This window comes from Pagrus pagrus (genome assembly GCF_965226575.1).
Source record: "Pagrus pagrus genome assembly, chromosome: 10".
Taxonomy (NCBI): Eukaryota; Metazoa; Chordata; class Actinopteri; order Spariformes; family Sparidae; genus Pagrus; species Pagrus pagrus.
The window spans coordinates 18,627,757-18,649,166 of NC_140194.1; the positions used below are offsets into that span (position 1 = coordinate 18,627,757).

Here is a 21,410-nt window from a genome sequence, read left to right on the forward strand (position 1 = left end):
TGTAAAGAAAAAACACCAAACATTCTCTGGTCCCAGTGTCGTAAAGGAGAAGTTCAGACGAAAATGATAATTCAGTCAGTTTATTCTCGCCCCCTTGCTGATATAAAGTCTTGTAGTTCACAAAACATTTCTGGAGCTTAACAGCAAAAACAGCTTTGCAGTGAGTCTCCTCAATATATACAAAGTATGAACAGATTGTCAGTCCTTTGCCATCATATACAATAAGAAGCACCAAGTAAAGTAAGTAGTAAAGTGTATTTAATATAGCACCCTTAACATAGCAAGGCCACAAAGTACTAAACAAATAAAATCAAAACATCAAACCATAAAAAACAGTAAATGGTTAAACAGCAAACATAAGCAACAACACATCTCAATGACATATTTTTTTAGGTGAGTCAAAGGCCAGTTTGAATACATTTTCAATTGTTTTTTAAATGTATCAACAGAAGCTGCGTAATGCAAGCCCATGGGAAGGGAATTCCTCAGTGTTGGAGCCACCACTTCAAAAGCACGATCGCCTTTTGTTTACAGATGAGGGCAGGGCACAACCAATAAGCCCTGTTCAGAGGACCTAAGTGACCAATTGGGAATGTAAGGTTGGAGCAGCTCGGAAATATACATAGTCTGACAATAAAGGGCTCTGTATATAAAAACAAGAACCTTAAAATGAATCATAAACTTAACAGGAAGACATTGTGAAGAATATGAAATTGGCGTATCTCTCAGATGGAAGCAACGTGTGTTAATGATGTGATATGTTTATCAAAATACATGGCCTGATTGAAAATAACATAAGACTAGACTGTACAGTGGATGACAAGGAAGCAATACATAGAGCCACGTCAAGAAAGGGAGCTTCTGACGTAGATTTTTAATATTGTTTTAATCAAAAATCCCTCTATTAGATATGAACTCAGAGGATCTCTGTGGTCCTGTGGGAACAAACTGTATGCCCTTTAAAAGTTATCATTAACGACGGAATTACGCGTCTGCGTCTGATTGGCTGAAACGCTCCGACACGTGAACCAATCAGAGCGCCGTGCGTCTGTACGCCGTGTTGACGTCTGGCCCCTGTGTCGTAGAGGCAGCGCAGCCTGGAGCCTGGAGCGGCCGCCGCTGCAGTCCCCACCCCGGATACCACACTACTGCCCCCGGCTTATATAAAGCTAGCACGTCTAACAGGCCGTCCCCGGGCTGCCTTTTTTTCTTGTTGATGGTCAGACTCTGCGAGAGAAGGATGAAGTTCCTTGTAGCTGTTACAATCATTGTGGGCTCAGTGATTTTTCTCGCTTTCCCAAATGGCTCATCTGCTGACGAGAAGAAGAAAGGCCCCAAAGTGACTGCGAAGGTAGGCGGTAGCTCGCTAGCTAACTTTCCAGAGGATCAGGCATTGAATCAGAGCTCTTCCTCTTTGCTAGCCGTTAGCTGCGGATTGCAACAGCCACGTCACACGCAAGCAAGCCTAACGGGTTATCCTTTGCTGGATCGGTGGGCTTGCTAACAGGGAAGCTAACGTTAGCTAGCAGACGGCTAATGCGAGGTTTTGTGGCTAACGTTAGTTTGGTAGCTGGTGTTTGTGCGGTGATTAATGACATTTAAAATCCTAGATCCTAGTAATTGGTGAATATAACGTTTTTTTTAATATGACTGTTACCGGGCGGCAAACTGCAAATAAATGGTCCTAGCTAATCCAAGCTAGCCAGCACGTCGGCCTCGACGTCAACTGTCGGTATTTTTAAATGCACCATTAATAAACTGCCCCACATCTGTTAAAGGCTTTAATTCTTGAGGGCTCCTTCATTAGTTAAGCCCCCTGGCTGCAGCTCAGAGAGGCTCAGCAGATGTTATTATGTCTGGCCTTGTTGTGTCTGGGTGCAGCAGCTTTGTCCACGTCTACAGTTACATTTTAAGGAAGCTGTGAAGTGGCCAGGAGACCCCACAGGCTCTTTGTTTCTAATGTCCCGCAGTCTCATTTATTTGCAGCAACTGTTGGTGAGGAACACTGACAGGCCAATGCCTTATCTCTCTTTAAAAATGCATATTATTAAAAACTGTCTTGCACCACACAATTTTATTTTATTATTATTATTTCTGTCACCTGTAATTTTACACTACTCAAAATGAGTGATGTTGGGATATGGGTGCATTTATGCATGTGCATGGATATGCAATAATAGTCAGTTGAAACGTGTCTCATCTAAAAATTCAGATATGTCACAGAATAAACAATCAAGTGAAACAATCAGATATCCCAATATCCCTAACTCTTTTTGAGTTAGTGTATCATACTGGCAAAAGGGTAAAACTGAATTGCTCTTGGTTCACACAATAACCAGGCTCCTGGTTAACCTGCAGTTAATGAATATCTCTGTACAATGCATATATGGCTGTTTATCAAGATTGAAATGGCTGCAGACGAACTCTCCAACAAGGCATTATACTTTCCAACATAATTGCAATTAATGATATATCCCGATAACCATCAAAATATTGTTATAATTGAAATAAGTACTAAAAGATGCTGAATCACTTTGACCTTATTTTTTTCGTCAGGAAACAACTATTTTTATTTCATCACAGAAAGGAAATGTTTTATGTGTGTGAAAACTGATCAATCACAGAATCTTAAATGAATAATTATAGTCTTCCTGCACAAATAAAGAATAAATAAATGGTGGTAACTTCATCTCCCTGTCCCCATAACTGAAATAACAAGCTGTTCTCAGAGGAAAATAAGGTCCCCAGAACACTGTTTGAAGCCAGAAAGGTCGCAGGGTCCGCCAAACATAAACAAAGTCAAATGAAAATTGTGTTGTCCTTTTTTTTTTTTTTTTTTAAGGTCAGTTGAAGATCTTTCTCTTCTGATTAAAATGCGTTCCCCAAAACTACACAGTGCACCTTCTTAACCCTTAATTCAAGAAAACAATATGAGACTCAGCCTTTCCTTGTAATTTATGTGAGAATATTCATGAGTAATGCTATAATGAAAATTCATGTGTTATTTATGAGATAATATCTTCCAATGTCCCATCCTGATCTCCAACAAAGATGGACTAGATGCAGTTGTTGACAAATAATGAATTGAATAGAGTATCAAACCCTCTCATTATTATACGAATGCACTTCACTTTTGCCTATAAGATGTTACCTATTAAAAAACCTTGTGCCTGTACAGTTATGTCAACCCGTCCATTTTGATTCAAAATATTAGAAAAGAAGAAAGTTAGACAGACATATTTTTGCTTCATCATCGGAGACATTTAAGAGTAAATTAACTTCATAACTTGACTTCTTTTATAGGTGTTCTTTGACATGAGGATCGGAGATGAAGATGTTGGAAGAATCGTCATCGGGGTGTTTGGGAAAACGGTTCCTAAAACATCCAATAACTTTATTTCTCTGGCAACAGGAGAGGTGAGAACATCAAAGCTTTGTTGTTTGTTTTGTAATACAGTTGATAATGTGCCACACAATGGACACACATTTAAAGGATCGTCCCTTGTTTTTACTCTGGGGCATAGAAAAGGCGTCAGATTTCACTGTTTGTTGAGGGTGAAATGAGCCATGTTGTAAACTTTTAACTTGGGATAAACCTCCTTGTTTGCGCTCCCAAACCATAAACCTCCACTTCGTGAAGACACATTGAATACTACATCCGACTCTCTCTAAAATGTTGAATACTGGCAGCTGATGCTCCTTTTCAGATTGTTGTTTATTGTGTTGTTTGTTCTGATTATACAGAAAGGATTTGGTTACAAGGGCAGCAAATTCCACAGAGTCATCAAGGACTTTATGATCCAGGGTGGAGACTTCACCAGAGGGGACGGCACTGGAGGTAAAATGGCCACCGACACCTGCAGAATGGCATTCATTCATAGGGACACAGATTTGTTTCTGCAAGAACAAACTTGCTCACGACTGTCTGAATCAGTGTTGTCCCGAACATTCAATTCTTTAGGGTTGTTTTAGGCTTGGGTTCTAGGAATTTACCAGCAGTTCAACTGTGCAAATTGTCAGGGAAATTGTTTAAGTTGTAATTCTTCTACTTATTTCCTTGTTTTAAATGTTTAATGCTTTTATGAATTGTGGATTTATTCTATAGCTTTTTAAAATTCATCACCCAAAGCACCAAAAGATACCTGAGACTTTGTGCCAAGAGCTATTTCGTAGTGTCACTTTGTCGATTGTCAGTGACTCACAGCGCTGTCTCGTATTCATGAATAACGAAATGTCATCAGATAAAGTGGAGATAAATAATTGTCACAGTCAAGTCATCCAAGTTGGATGCAAAGGTCATTACAGGATGTTTGTAGGAATAGAAATATACAAAATATCAACTAATTGTCTGGTACAGATCCAAATGCTACAAATATCATTTTCTTTCTTTAAATGAAGGCAAGAGCATCTATGGAGACCGTTTCCCCGATGAGAACTTCAAGCTGAAGCACTACGGCCCTGGCTGGCTCAGCATGGCTAACGCTGGCAAAGACACCAACGGCTCTCAGTTCTTCATCACCACCGTTCAGACTCCGTGGCTGGACGGCAAACACGTCGTCTTTGGAACAATTCTGGAAGGGATGGTGAGTGTGAGGAAGCTAACAGGAAATGCCTGTTGGTTTTAGTCTGGCAATTTGGTCAAATTTGTCAACATGACAAGCATGAGGAGGCGTTGAAGATGAATGGTTATCAAATAACTCTGAACTAAAACATTTCTAGCCAATGAAAACTTAACTGAAATGAGCAAAACCACTCTGGGAACTAACTGAACTGAGAACAAAGTAAATATCAAACCTATAATAAGTCTTGTCATGTCTAGTTGTCCACCAGCTATCTGCAGAAATGCCAAAAATAGCAGGTGAATTTCAGACTAAAATAGACACTAGTTTCCTGCTCTGAAGTTGCCCTCCTCAGGTGCACCACGAACAGATATCAAACAAAGAAGTCAGACTTAAATGCTTCATAAAGCAGATTAAATTTAGCCAATTTCCTAAATGCATCTGAATATAATTACAACCTACTTTCACTCTGATGTCTAACAGATTTTGCAAAAAGGTATTTCATGTCCTCAGGCTTGTTTTGTTGTTTCAGTGGTCAGGAAAATGCATTTTGATGAGCATTTCGCCATGTTTATGAACGCATATGCACCTACTGACACTGTACTTTTGAATTGGCGTCGGTAACAATTGCTGCGAAATGACTCAGAATTGAATAATGACTATAAATGTCATTCAAATGCTGAAACTGAGTCATGTGCAGAAGAGTGTAGAGTCTTGGAAGTTTGCAAAATGCTTTATTTTAACTGTTCAAGGTTAGGAATATTCAGAAATACTCTTGAAATATGCTTAGTTTTCAACATAATCTGGTGTTTCAATGCCACAATCACTCATGTGAACCAAACTTAATATTATTTTGTAATTTAGATTAAACAATCCCGTAGTCATATTTATTTGTTTTTAGCGAGCGTTAAATAATCAGACCAAAGCTTACAATCAAAGTTGATGTGGACAGCTGATGAAATAAACAAACTGTAAATATATATGGTTTGCTTTGGGTATAAAGGAAATCTATAAACTTTATTTCTCATAAGTAACAATTTTAGATGTGATAATAAAGATTTCAAGAGCACCTTGAAAAAGGGCTTGAATTTTACTTGTTAAAAGCTGTACAAAACCTGAAATGTGGCAATTAAACATGTCTATATAGATATCGCTACGTCAACATGTTGACCAGAGATTTAAACCAAATGCAGTATTTTACTTGCGTACATTTTAAGATACTTAAAGTCAAGTCTTTCCACTTCATAGCAGTGTATACTCCATACTTTACACACATTATCTCAGAGGGAAATATTGTACTGCATTAATCTGGCTGTTTATTTGTAGCAGTTAAGATTAACATAGAAATCTGATAGTTCATAGAATATAATTAGTTGTTACACATTAAAGTACTCAACAGTAAAAATTTGGATACACCAACAAAATGATGTTTGTATATCAAGCAGCTGGTAATAATAATCAAACATGATGTATAATAAAAGACTAAAAGTCTTTGTACTTTTGATCTTCATGTATGCTGAAGTAAAGCACCTGAATACTTCTTCACCACTGTGGTGACAGAGATAATACCCTAGCTGTTACAGGCTAATCAAAATGATGCCTTCATATGCTAACTTTATACAAGTCTCTATATAAATGTGAAGCTTAAACAACCAAAAACATCACGAGAAAACATTTGTCTAGTGTTTTGTTGTTAAATTCACAACTTTTCAAATTAGATTTTGACTTTTTTTTTTATTTTATTTTTTTTATTTTCTAGGATGTGGTGAAGAAAATCGAGTCCACAAAAACCGATGGCCGTGATAAGCCTCTTAAAGACGTCACCATCCACGATTGCGGCACAATCGAGGTGGAGAAGCCATTCGCAGTGGCCAAGGAGTAGAGCGCTGCTGGAGGGTGGAGAACGGGGATAACAGGACTGGGGTTTGATCGTATTGAGTGGGTGGGTGGGTGGGTTTGGGGGGGGGGGCATCATGCAGGCAGGCCACCTTGTTTTTATCACTACCAGCCCAGTGGTCCTGGAGACGGGGCTTTGGGGTCATTCAGTGTCTGTGGCTGCCTTCTTAAAGCACCAGAAGAGCAAAATCGAGCAATCATGACGACACTCGGGGTCCATCTACCAACGAGCATTCCAAGGTGCACTTAACTGTTGTTTTTGTAAAAAAATGAAATCTGAAATAAAGGTTTCAAGTTTTGTTAAATTGCTGAGTGAATTTCATTACAACAAGGCATCACCAACACAATAAAAAACAAGTTTTATGTGTCGCCAGTTTACTTATTCTTGATATATTTAGAAGGAATGTGTGTATTCTTAGTGTCTAAAAACTTATGTCCACAAAGAAATTTCAATCACTTCTTACATCCCATTAACCTCCATTCACACAGTTTGTGACACCTCTTCTTGTGACCACTAGGGGTCACTATTCACACGTCATCCTATCTGACCACAGAAGTGGAAACCAAAGGATTAGAAGGAGCTGACAGGTCTCCAAGAGTAAACTTTTTTTTTTCTTCCTGTGTGGATTAGATTTCTACAGAAATCATGCAGTCAAAAAATAAATAAGTCAGTCACTGGCCAACATAACTGGGTGTGTGATGTGTGAACTCTTTGGACACCTGCCCAAGGAGAAGTGAAAATAGAGTTATGGGAGAAAACTGATCTCAAGATGTACAGCAACCTGCCAGCTGTGTCCAGAAGAAGCTGATATCTCCTGATATTAAAGGGGAACTTCTCTTCTTAAAACCAATAGTGGAAAACTACGGAAGCCCTAAAGGGCCATGCAATCATACATTTTATTTCCTCTGTTTTCCTGTGATAATGAGTTAATTTTATTTGTTTTCTCGAGTAATTATCTCGAAATAACAACTGCTGTTTTCCCGAGATAACGGAATAATTTTCTCGAGCTCTCGAGATAACGAAACTTTATTTTCCCAAGATAACGATATAATTAATTTGAGATCTTGAGAAAACAAAACGATAGTGTAGCATATAAAAAGTATATTAAATCATTGCAGGAAACATCATTCAGTGTAGCAATGTCAGAGGAGCAGGAGCATATCGATCACCACGTCACATATCTTTTCAATCAAGGCCTGACACAGGCTGAAATAGCATTATGCCTTGCTATTACAGATAATATACACATTAGTGTGCATAATATAAAAAGACGGTTAGCAAGGCCTCAACTACATCGGTGGTGCAATCTAAGTGAGCCTGATGTCGTCATTAACTACATAGCTGACCAGCTACGAGGTCCCAGGCGTCTCCATAATCTCAGGCCTATCATATCACAGTCATTATCTCGAGATCTCGAATTAATTATATCGTTATCTCGGGAAAACAAAGTTTCGTTATCTCGAGATCTCGAGAAAGTTATCCCGTTATCTCGGGAAAACAGCAGTTGTTATTTCGAGATAATAACTCAAGATCTCGAGAAAACAAATGAAATTAACTCGTTATCACGGGAGACCGGAGGAAATAAAATGTATGAATGCATGGCCCTTTAGGGCTTCCGTAGAAAACATCTCAAGTATTGTACCAAAGTACAATTTTGTGCTTCTTGTACTTTAGTATTTCCATTTTCTGCTACTTCATACTTTTTCTCCTTCAATTCAGAGGGAAAATATTCTTTTTACTGCACTATATTTATATTAAAGCTTATAACTTAGCTCCACTTTTATCATCTGCAAAATCAATGTGATACATCATACACTCAATACATCAATAATCGATACAAACATGATATACAACATTCAAAAACAGGCAATTCTACATAACGAGTACTTTTATTTATTGTAGTGTCAAGTCCTACACTTGAGTATTTCCATTTTCTGCTACTTGATACTTCTGCTCCACTTCATTTTGGAGGAAAATGTTGTACTTTACTTTGCAGATGTCTTGTTGCATCAGAGCCAGAGTAGTTCACTTTTAAATTAATGTCATTTATCGGCAATCTGATAAAAGAAACGCTGATTCAAATAATTCAGATAATAAAGTTTGCTTGCACTCACACTTTACTTTATTAGATTTACTCCCAGAAAATTACGTCCGATACTTGATATGAGATACTTTAAATTGTTTACTTAACTACTACTACTGGGTGACTTTCAGATTCAGACAACTTTATTAATCCCAGCTTGCCTTGCACACATACTCAAACGTACAGTAACATGTAGGCACAAAAACAGATGAGTGATAAATAAAATAAAATATGCCAAGGAGTACAGTGGGTACTTTTACAGATGAAATGAAAGTGTGAGTCTCGCCTGCAGAGGGCTCCCACTCACCAGAGATATCAGCAGCACGGCAGATCAGAGCAGTTCATGTTTGTGGTCTCACATGTGATTTTAGAGCAATAAAATGAGGAATTGTACGTTTCTGTGGTACTCTGTCTATTCATGATTGTTGAGGACATTAAACGGCTCCTCGTGGCTTTTCCACTTTGCTTGTTCCACTTGTATCACACATTATCTCCCCGGGGGAAAGAAAGTTGTTTACAGAAGAATTTGCTTTTGTCCTCTTCTGTGACAAACTCAGGATTTTACTGCACCGGGACACTGAGGGTAATGTTGTCATATACAACAAGAAAATGGAGGTTAGACACACATTCCTGTGATTGTCTGATCTTGCCGATGCTCATGTGGAATAACCACTCCCATCTGGAGCTTCAAGGACACAAACAAACACTTTGACTCAGGTCAGGCATGATACAGTGTGTTCTACTGGACTGGCTGTTGTCTTAAGGTCATAATTAGCTGCAGATTGAGGATCACAGTGTCTATTAAACCGGCTGAAATAATGATTTCCAGATCAGATTGGACTGTTTTTTTCATATTGAATCAGCCTGAGGGTATATTACTGACTGACTGGGTAAAGTGCATCAATAAAGAGTTTGTTATTGTGCATACAATGCCTTTGTGGGTGCTCTTAGAGCATAAAGGCCACATTGTAATACATATTATTATACAGAGATTTCAGTCTGTATGATGATCAGGGACATAGCCATACATTTGGGGCTTTATAAGAGCTACACACGTTACAGCTTTGAGGCAATCCCCCTGATAATTACTAATATAATACTAAAATAATGTGATTTATTCCCATGCAGCCATTTTTAGAAGCAGTGACTGGAAACACGTGGAGGCCATGGGAACAGTGCTGGGTGAGGGACTGGTATTCCTAAACATAACTGACCTCATCTGCTTTTGTCAACACGTCTGCAGACAGAAAGTGATCTGAAAGTTGTTCCCAAGATGGAAAACTTCATCTGTTTGTTTGAGGGCCTGTTTGTTTCTTTACATGTTTTACTGGAGATCTAAACAAAGTCACAGTTGATTGTGATCATGAGTTCGACAGTGTTACAAGAGTGCAATGCTTCATTGCTGGAGTACTTTTGGTGGCTGTGGCTCAGGGGGTAGAGCACTAAAAGCCGTGGCGAGTCGGTGGTTCGATATCCAGCTCCAGCTGCGTGTCGGAAACCAAAACAATGAAGTGAAAGATGCTAAACCACTCTGTAAAGCTTAGGGGAGACTGCAGAGTTGGATGATAATTCTCCTGGTTTGTTACTGAATGACATCTTTCACATACATGCAGTGATCCACATAGTGATTTATGCAGCTTTAGGTTAACAGAAAAATAGATGAAGGGGGCCGGCTACTTCCTGAAACTTGGCGTAGCGATGACGTATTTTTGTGGGCTAGCTGGTTCCCTCGTCAAAAAGCCTATGGGATTTTCGGATTGGATTTTGGAATATGGTCGAAAATATGTTTATTTTGTGCAAAAATGCTGACTGAATCCTGTGTTTTAGGACTACAAACTACACCACACATTCTTGACCTTACAAGAGTCCATCTTCTCATTGACTATATTTAGAATATTAAATCACAGCAGATGCACCTGTTCTGTATCAGCTACATACAAACTTTCAGGGTGAGGAGACAAATATAAAAACATGCTCCACTGGTCCCTGTCAGGAGGGCAGGATGTGGACGTTCGATCCTCCGGTGTGACAGAAAACCTCCACACTCGGTGTTGTGATTCTCTCCAGTGTTCTTTTAATCTCGTTGACAAAGCCTCCTGCAGGAAGTTATGCCAGATATGTCCGGCCTGTCACGGCTTTTCCAGTAAAGCCAGTAAGTGAAGAATAACACTGTTTCACTGGACAATCCCCAATCGCCACAAACACGGCCAAACCGAACAACAGAGGGTTTAACCAAGACCACGGATGTGCCGACTCCAGGGAATTCTTTCCATACTTTCCTTCTGGTGAGTCACTGGATGCCTGAGTGAATCTGGGCAAAACAAGGACTGCGGGGAACAGATCCTCGTTTGAAAACAGTTTGTTTTGGCTGAACTGCTGTTTGGCAACACTGAAGCATATTTCCCCTTAATCATTTTTAAAAAACATTCATTACACCGAATACAACCGAGAAAACTTACAGTTGTAAATATCAAGTTTTTACAACTTTAAACTTCTTCAGACTTGATTCACAGCTCGTCAAAGCAGACGTGGATTATATAATTGCATGATGACGCTCATCATAGTGTTGACTCACTACTCTGTCTTCATGCAAATCTACTCAACCACATCGGAAAATAAAGACAGACTTTCTCTGTGGTCGGAGTCCTTCAGTCAGGGTGTGGTGTACCTGCAGTTTAACAGCCTGTCGCAAATCATATTTTCATATCTGAGTCAGATGGTTGTGTGCAGTTATCTAACTTGTTTTTTGTGTCTGATGGCTGAGTCTGGATCATACTGATTGATCGACGTGGGCCTGAACTGAAACTCCAACTGCCTGCCTGCTGTTTTTTAAAGGAATAGTTTGAGATATGCAATGATTTTTTGAGAGTTAGCTGAGACTCTCACATCTGTATGCTAAAAATGAAGCTCCAGCCAGCAGCTGATTAGCTCACGTGTCACTTTTACAGTTTTTATAGATTCAGCAGACAGGATATTAGGTGTTAATAGTGTGTTTTAGAAGTGTTGTTACTTTTGGGCAGACCCAGGCTAGATGTTTCCCCCTGTTTCCAGCCTTTATGCTAAGCGAAGCTATCCAACAGCTGCCTTTAGCTTCCTATTTATCCTGCAAACATGAGACATGATCTGATATTTGTTTCATGACAATACCAGGATCTTCTGCGTTGTCGGGTTGACCGAGCCGACTTACTTCCTGTTTAGCGCCCAGCTTACTTGAATAGAAATAAAATGATTTAATCTAGCGACTCTTCTAGACTTTTCAATTTATATTGGATCAAATGGCTTAACTTATGATAGTGAAAAGAGTAATTTAATCAAATTATCCACCATATAACTTATGGGAAAATGTTTTTTGATCCCCGAAAGTTGGATTCAAAGCCTGGCGCTCTTCCTGGGGGCTTCCGATAAATGATCAACATAAAACAGGAACTAAAGCCGAGGACCATGAAAGTGCGTTATGTTTAACCTTGTCAGACCTAAATGTCCCTGGAATGCAATGAAGCAGAAGTGGCAAATAAAGTGGCAATAAATGAAAAACTCAAATAGAGTACCTCAAAATTTGTATGCAACCACAGTATTTGTGTAAATGTACTAAATAACTTTCCAACACTGCTCACTGATCAACCTCTGCAGGAGGCAGCTGTTTTCAGTGAAGAGTTCTGACAAAGTTAGCAAAGAATGAAGTGTTTAGCAGCTAAAGAGCCAAATATTTCCCTCAGGGGTTGGTGGAGACCAAAACAGAGCTACAATGAGAGTAAATATGGCACTTACATGTTTTAAGTGGCAACAAACCCAACAAATTCTTATGTTCTTCCACATCTGCTGAATGTGTAAATAGTAAATAGTTGTTTGCTAATAACTTTATAATGCCACAATATGTCAAATGTGGCCATGATTTTCGACCAGTTGTGGAGTTCGGTTCCCAAATGGCAAATAAAACTAATTCATATGTATTTGAAATGTCTTTTGAAACTTTTGTATTTATAGTTTTGCAGATTTATAAAAGATAAAATGTTTATTTACTTTTTCTATAAGATATTAATGTTTCTTTGACTTTGACCATTTTCTCCGAGTTCTTGTTTGTGGAGCGTCTCCTCCACAGCGCTGTCAGTCTTGATCTGGAGCATCTATTGTATTGAACTGTAACGTTCAGGTCTCTACAGACTTCAGTTCACAGGGTTCAAGTCCAAACATTGTCTGGGGTTCTCCACAACACTGAGAGACTTGTCCCAGAGCCACTCCGGTGTTGTCCGTCTCGTTTTGCATCATTGTTGTGCTGAAACTTGAATCTTCTCCTCAGTCTGAGGTCACGTGTGCTCTGGTTCCTTTTAGCCGCTCCCTCACTCTCCTCATAGCAAAGACCTGATGGTGGGTGTGTTGCAGAGATTGTTGTCCCTCGGGCAGTTTCTCCGCCCTCTGAGTCTTTGAAGTCCTCACTGTAGTGGCCGGGGCTCGTCTTGCTCAGTTACTGTGTTTGGCAGCATTTCATGCTGGTGGTTCATGTTCCTGATGGGGCTCACTGAGTTCCTGGAGGCCTTTTCAATCAATGCATGAATACAGTTTTATCTCAGATGTGTGCGAAGAGTTGCGTGGATTTAAGGGAACAGTTCACTCAAAAAAATGAAGAATTAGTCATTATGTGCATGTCGAAGGAACGTCAGGTGAAGTTTCTAAGTTTGTCAAACATTTCTGGAGCTTCACAGCAAAACAGAGCTGCAGCATTCTCGTAAACAACTGAAGTAAATGGAGAAAAAACAACCAAAAAGAAACATAGAATGGCTCCATGCAGCTCGTCAGATGTAATTCACCTCTCTGGAAACCCAGAGCTCCCAAATTGATTTGAAAAGACTTTATTTACACCCTTGATACACCATCGAGCTTGTGCACTCACTGTGTGCTCACTGCACAGCAATTTTTTCTTTTGTTGTTTTTCCCCATCTACTTCAGTTGTTTAGGAGAATGTTGCAATGCTGTTTTGCTTGAATCTCCAGAATTGTTTCGTGGACTATGAAATGATTTTGGCTCCAATTTCATCAGTAGTTAGCTGAATTTGTCTCAACTGTATTATAGTGGTGTAAGAGTAATCAATGACCATTTAAAGTTATAGAGCAACTCACAAAAAATGTGCTAAAATACATATCAGTTTATTTGAAGCCACAACAAAATGCACTTGAATAGTATTCAAGCTGTGTACATACTGTACGGTATTTCCAGAAACTCAACTGAGTGATGACTTTAAATGAATGGTTCCTGATTTTGCTGTTAACCATAAATATCTGTAATGCATTTCTGATGGGAGACATTTAAAGGATAAGGAATAAGCTCTTCCAGACTTAAATACTTTTATGAAGACCATGAAAAGGTCTCTTCATGGGATTTTGTTGACCGTTGAAGAAAACTATAACCTTTCACTTCCAAAACTCGTGAACGCACCAGGTGTAAGATACAAACCTGGCACAGGCAAAAGTACGAGGTCTTTGCAAACCTGATCAAACCAGTGCAGATAACAAAAAGCAGGTTAAACAAACCTACTTAGAAGGACATGACAGTCACTTTGTCAGTGAGATATTTTCAGTGATGGCTGGAGGTGGATGATAGTGCCTGACTGAAAGTATTTCAAGAAGCCAGGGTGTGAAAGGCAGAAATATTCACATATGTGGTAACGTTTACAGAAATGTTACATATTAGTAACAACTAGCAACAACACAGGACAAAAGAAGAGTTTATTCATTCATTTAGTCAACAATGGAGACGTGAAGCACATAGAGATGATGCCAGGCTGGTAGCTTTATTTTTTTGGGGGGGGGGGGGGGGATTTTGTTATGGTGTTATTATTCTACAACCATTACACTGTAATCAATGATACATTTAAGCAAAAACCTTCCATCTCCACTTTCACTTTACTTTCCCCTCCCCACTCAGTCTACAACTGCAGGACCATTGCCAACTATGAAACCAACCATTTAATAGACGCGTCTGCAGGTTGAAAGGCCAGAATAAAGCCGGGATCAAGCTCAAAACAAGAGCCGAAGCACGTCCACAAAGATAAGGAAACACAAACATGCAGTGTACGAGTCAGAGGGGAAACGCTTCGACAAGAGAAGTATAAATATACAACAGCAGCGTGGGAAAGGTCGCTGTGGGAACTGGGCCTTGTTTTTTGTCAATGAGTTTTTCGTAGGCCAGGCTCTGACTCCGGTACGACAGACTTTTGGGTTCCCACCCAGACCTATAGCCGAGCAGTGGTGTCACATCCATTTCTGCATTGTTCTCCAGCTTCCTCTCTGGTTTCTTTTCCCCTCCTCGCAGAGTTTGCCGTGTTGTTCTCTGGTAGGAGCTTTTCTTCGGGACGTAGCCGAGGCTGCGGTGACACGCCAGGTTCCCACGATCTCCTGCCCTTCCTGCAGAGTTAGTGCTTGCTCACCGCTCTGAACAGGAAGACGGTGCAACAAGGCCACTGAGAATGTGGGCTAATTTAGGCCGGCTCTGCTGGTTTTCTATTGTCTTTAAAGGGATTTATGTGAAGGACCATGTGCCTGCGTGTTCCCTGGAGCTCATCACCAGTAAATCGGAGTTACGTACGCGCATGCCTTACACATAAATGTACTTACAAGAAGAGAAAGATAAGAAATATTTTCATAACCAGTGAGAATATTTTCCAGTGAGCAGCACTATGCTTCCTCTGTGATTTTATCCAATAAGACAGTGGTTCCCAGCATGGGTGTCAGGACCCCTGGAGCGGGTGCCAGAGAATTCAGAGGAGTCACAAAATAATGAACAAGTTAATGACGAACAATAATAAAACAATTCTAAAATAAATGTAGTTTATTTTCTCTCTGTTTTCTTTAATCTTTGTCAGCCAGGTTAGCGTTATGGCTTAGGGGTTGGGAATGTTGCTCGTTTAATCCTTCATTATTTTAGACTAGACTAAAAGATTATTTATAACATCTTGGTGATGAGCTCTGGTCGGAGGGGCCCACTGGCAATGATTGCCTTGGCCCCCAGTAGATTCTGGGATAGCCACTGCCAGAGGATGAGGCCTACTGACTTTGGTGACCCCCTGACTGGTAGGTTAACATTTGAGGCTAACCGTGAAATTTGTTATGGACAGTCGTGTCTCCCTTAGAGTTAATTGCAGTAACTTTGGTGATCCGCTGATGTCTGCCCTTGCACCATCACCAGGTTAAAATTTCCATTTCTTCAATACTTTGGTTTATGAGTGAAAAGGCATCTATTGGCAGTCCCATCAGCCTCAACTGTACTTTGTCATTATCTGCTCAAAGCTCAGACTAACAGAGGACTGAAGAATCTTGTTTTTTGTGAAATATTTGATAGTTTTACCTCTTCAGGCCTCTAAACATCATTCGGTTGAATGAGGAGGGAAAATCTTCCCTTTGTTTGAGTGCATTGACATATATAAGCTGTGACAAAGGGCCACAAGTTGCCATTTATTTACTTTAAATGCTCTCAGGCCAGAAATGTTGGAAAACAGTGTCTATTTTTGCTAAATAGGTCACTGGCACTTCTCTTGAGCAACACTTTTTTGTACATTGTAAATTAAGGAAGCACTGAAGTGCATAAATAGCTCTTGTTGTGTGTTTGCATGACTTTGACTTACAGGTTATTGCACCAGATATTGTTGAGTCAAACTTTAATGGTGCTGCATGTTCTCCATGTTTCACTGTTAATAAATTGTCTTGATTTTCTCTCCATCATCTCGTCCTCAGCCTCAGGATTAAAACGTAGTGAATCAGTAAAATCACAGGGGATCATGGCTTTCCACTTGCTCTGTACAGACCAGGTGGCCTTAATGCTCTGTACGCTCTGTGCAGGGTACTCGGCTAATTAAAGTCATTGCCGTCCCCCCGGCCTGGACGCATATTTTTGGGGACGTGATAAAACCCTGCGGCATGGGGACACTGCTAAGTGCCCTGACAATAAAGTGCTGCTGCATTCCTGCTCGTCTCACGCAGCCGGGTGATAGCTGTGGCACTGGGTTATGCTGACTAGCTAATTGAGGGGGTTGTGTAAGAGTTTGAAATATTCATCTTACTGTAGTTCTTCAGGCTGTGGACCTGGTGCCAGAGAGAAACAGAGAGAGTTAAGACTGTATGGATGCATGAGAGGGTAAAGTGGGTAAGTGTGTGTGTGTGTTTTAATCCAATATTTATGGGCCCACATATTGAAGGAAGGAAGTATTTATACTAAAAGTCTCCTCCGTGGCGCACAGACAGGATGGTGGATGGAAATGGGACGGCAGGACTTATGTAATAAAGCGCTGTGCTGAGGGGCGAGATGGGCTTGTTTTAGAAAGAGGTGCTCTGTCAGCACTCGAGGCATCGATATGGAGCCCACTGAGAGATTAGCCACTTATAAAGTTCCTGCAGACTGCCAGGATGATCATAATACTACAGTCCAACCACTGCTACTGTTCTGTGAGAAAAGTGCAAACAGACTGGTGGAGGTGAACATGCTGTTTATTGTTATCTGCTTTAGTTGTAGTTACAGCTTATAGCTTCTCTTACTTAAGATCCAGTATTCATGCAACCCAATCACCACAATAAATGTTGGCAAAGGACATTTCTGCACAACCACAGATGAGTTAGAACTTTGTTTCTTTACGTTGCAACTTTATATTTCTTTAGGTTCAATTTTTTTTTAAATATTCACTTCTCACAACACTGTGCTTATGCTCTGGTTAGGTGTAGCCACAAAAAACACGTGGTAAGGGTTTGGAAAAGATCTCCTTCATGGTGCATTCAGACAGATCAAACGCAATGAAAATGTTTGCCTTGCGTAACATGCTAAAATTTCATAGTGCGATTATGAATTTTTATTCGCATTACGTGTGGCACCCAGCCTGGTGAATTACTCTGTCTGGATGACTGCAGCTTCCAGCGCTAACTAAGAACTGACCGGTGCCCAGTTCTCAGCTGTGGAGCGCCTGTCCATCTGTCTCTGGTGAGTTGCAGATTCTTAATAGGTGTGTTAAAAACAATAAATAGTAACTGTGACGCAAGTCACAGCAAGTAGACGTAGACTGAATTAATCTGTTTTACCACATTGGTATGAACCCAAAACAAAAAGATTTTGCTGTGATCTGATCGCAATAAACAGCTCAAGAGGACGCAAACCGCCATGTTAAGTGATTATTATCCCTCCCACACGGGCTTCATTTTTTAGACCTGAAAGCTCCGTCCACTCATTACGGTCTGCTGGCTGCAGGGCACGATCTCAGGACAGCTCCACCTGGAGTCACGAGACTCTCCTGCAGGGCTGCATTACAGAAATACAATCAGCTTATAAAGGTGCTGAGTACGAACATCATGGCTCTCAGGTGAGCTCAGCACGTGTGAGTTTTATCACGTGAGGGCAACTTCCTGAGACAAACACATGTGAAACATGTGGGAGCAACAGAAGTGGACCACGTTTCCCCCCTAAAACCCACAAGAGCACCTGACAGTCAGCAGTCAGCTGCAGTCTGACACTTTCTCTCTGAACAGACAGCAAGACTTCTGCCTCTGAAATGTTCTTTCAACTGCATTTCTTTACTGATGCAGTATTTTTTTTTATACATTTTTGACAAAATGACATGTCCTGAATTGACTGGCAGCAGTTGAAGTAGAAAGCAGGTAGTATCTACAAGGACCCATCCACACCCCAAACAACACACTATAAGCTGCTCTGTAGAGCTGCATCCGGTATGCAACTTGGAAATCATCTGAAGAACAAAAGCGGACAATTTGTCCTTCCTGTGGTCGCCTACACGCTTGGCTCCACTGTTGACGAGGACCTCACCCACAACAATCACTATCATCATCATAACTTCCACTGAAGATCTGGCAAAGAGCAACTGGCTGATCTTAAACTCACAGTCACTGTCTTTTCATCTGGTCAGGACCACGGTTACTGATATATTTGTTCAGTGGACATGAAAACAAGAAGTGGGAAGATACTGGAAACCTTGACATGAACTTCAATGTGTCCTTGTGTTTGTTGTGATTACCTGCGCAAGAATGTGGGATGCTGCCAGAGAGGAACAATGGGAACTTTAATTAGATCAAGAGTTTGTCCAGGGATTGTCATAACACACACGCACAGTCACATACAGAAGCAGATACATAAAACTACACAATTTTTCTTCTTCTCTTTCTTCTGCTTTATAATAGATACAGTTTAGCTCCAAGCATGAAACCTGAAGACAGGTGTACACATAATGTATACGAGGAGATATGATATGTTTATTTTTCAGCATGATTTCTTTAGTTTGACCTGACCTGAACTGTGCACCTGCAGGCTGTACTGTGAGAGCACAACAACAGCGGTCATATCAGCTTCTACTATGTGACACATTTTCAAGACAAGTGATGAAATGAGGCCACAACAGTTGTCAAGTGCAGCAAGTAGCCAGGATGTGAAGTCTTTTAGCTAGTTAACTAGCTTGGTAGTAACTTACTTTCAAGCCCATACACCCACTTGAGACTGGAGGCATTCGTTGAATTGACCGATTCTGTCAGTCTAGTTCTAACTTCAACAGACAAATATTATGTTCGTGTAGGAACCCATTGGTCACAAGAAGCTGATTGAGAAAATATGTTTAAGGACCTTTAAAAAACACAGAAGTCATTGCATTTTTTGAATTTATGCGCAGGTTTATTTTTCTCGGCCTAGAATAGTCAAATCTAAGAATCCAAAGTCTCCGAAAAAGCAGCGTTAAAGAACCACCAACTGTTTTTTCACTGTCACTAAACTACAAATTTGTTGGAAAATTAGGACTCTGGTGTCTTAACCTCAGTGCTACTTGCAGCCCTCGTCAAGTTCAATGAGGCAGAAGACGTCCTTGAACATGAATCTTAGTGAAGTCACTGAATAAAAAGGTGTTTTTGGTATTTTCCCTGGCGGGCTGTGTTGACCAGCAGGTTAGGAAAGTTCATTTGAGCCTGAATATTCAAATATTCAAATGGCCTCTAAATAAATTTGGATACTGGAGCAAAACACTCTGATTTGAGCGCCATGGCCTGCAGTGTGAAGTAGTTTTTGTTAAGTAAACTTCTCTGCACCCGACTCATCCTCTGTCTGACACTTCCTTTAGTGCTGATAACAACCCTGATTAGCCTCATTTCTGTTATCAACTGTCAACATCTGGCAACAACAGCAGGATGCTCTTTAAGCAACAGTTTCTCAGACTCAGTCCCCACCGAGCTCCTGCTGAATATTTCATCCTCAAAGCAGAGATAGAGTGTCCTGAGCTGTTCACACGATCTGTCTTTTGTCTTTGGTGTGAGGAGCTCGGTGGACAAAATGAAATATCAGGTCAGCGGTGTCGGCCTCAAACAGCATCGAGGCGACAGGTTGTAACATAAGATGTTTTGTTTTTCAGCCAGCAGTGCATGTGCGACGCTGTGCTAGAGTTCATGAAGGGCAGCCGAGGGACAGTTTGTCCTGGAAACTAAGATGCTCAGCGTTCACCTGAGCTTCAGCCCGGGCTCACATTGCTTTATGTCTGCTGCTGCTGTACGTCGGCTGCAAACTGTAAAAGAAAGGACCGGTGCTGTGCTGTGGATAGAAATGTTTTTGGGTTGTTTTTTTTTTCATTTTATTTTATTGATTGTCTGTTTCTTGATGAAATGATGTCCTCACATAACTGCTATCTAGTGTAAAATCATGTTTGGTGGCAGTTTTATTTGGGAAAAACTTCACTTTCACATATTTTTTGCCTTGTGATCGCTGCCATCCCTCAAATCGCAGTGTTGTTGGTTGGTCTCCTGGTTGGTTGGCGTGCCACTTCGGCCTAGACTGAAAAATCTCAACAACTATTGGTTGGTCTGTCAGGAATTTTAGTACAGACAGTCATTGTCCACCGAGGATGATGCCTACCTCCCCTGACTTTACCTCTAGCGCCACCATCAGATTGACATTTGTGGTTTTTAACCCTTGAAAAATCTTCAATAAATTGTTAGACCAGATCATGTGGATAGATTTACACAAAAGCGCAGCAAAGACTCCTCCAGCTGCATAAATGAAGGAATTTTGAGATCTGCCAGTGCTCTTTAATCAAAGCATGTCGGTCGTTAATTGAAAGTAGACAAGTATTTTCTATTTCTATTGCTGTGAAATTTGGTGTGGATATGCATGACTCCCTCGGGATGCATTGTAATAACTTAGATGACTCCTTCCTTGGTTTTTCCTCTCACACCATTATCAAGTCAAAATATAAATTCACCCAATGCTATTATGTGCTAAGGGAATTCATATCAGCCTCAGCTGTCAGCCTACTTTGTGTTTAGTGCTAGCATGTGTTAGCACGCTAAATTAGGACGGTAACAACGGTAAACATCACCTGCTACACATCAGTATGGAGAGCCGAAGTCATGCCCCTTTTGTTTGGGACCTTATTTCTGAAAAACTTTGGAGAGAGAAAAATAATTTTTAGATCCCGTTTGAATTTTGCCATGAACTTCACATCTGATGTTTGTAAATTTAACAGATAATTTTCCAAGTCAAGAAAATCACACTTTGTCGTAATTAAAGTAAAATACCATCTAGTTTGTGTTAAACCGCTCAGTGAACTACATCGTCCCGCTCAACACGCATCACCAACACCAACATGGCTGCTAACTGCACAGAAAAGTTCCTAAAAAAGGTGAAAGCCACAATAAAACTGGTCCTATTGAACACTGCAGTTATGTGAAAGGAGAGTTTGTTCGTTCTGCAGACAGCTCATGCTGCGATTCAAGCAGGATCAAAAATTATTAGAACATACAGTGTTTCACATACAGTGAAAACATACAGTGCATATGAACATTATGCTCAAGCTCTGTTTGCATTCTGCCATTTAGTGCTGATATGCTAAAATCTGCCAAGTGCTAATCCA

General features: G+C 40.4%; 1 protein-coding gene across 1 annotated transcript; it reads left to right on the forward strand.

The window, feature by feature from the left end:
* The first annotated feature begins 1,090 nt into the window (after window positions 1-1,090).
* Window positions 1,091-6,508, forward strand: ppib (peptidylprolyl isomerase B (cyclophilin B)). Its single transcript, XM_084365118.1, has 5 exons — window positions 1,091-1,351; window positions 3,304-3,417; window positions 3,745-3,838; window positions 4,399-4,583; window positions 6,319-6,508. Exons 1-5 carry the CDS (start codon window positions 1,217-1,219, stop codon window positions 6,439-6,441), a joined length of 651 nt encoding a protein of 216 aa, XP_084221244.1. The 5' UTR covers window positions 1,091-1,216; the 3' UTR covers window positions 6,442-6,508.
* Window positions 6,509-21,410: the final 14,902 nt, after the last annotated feature.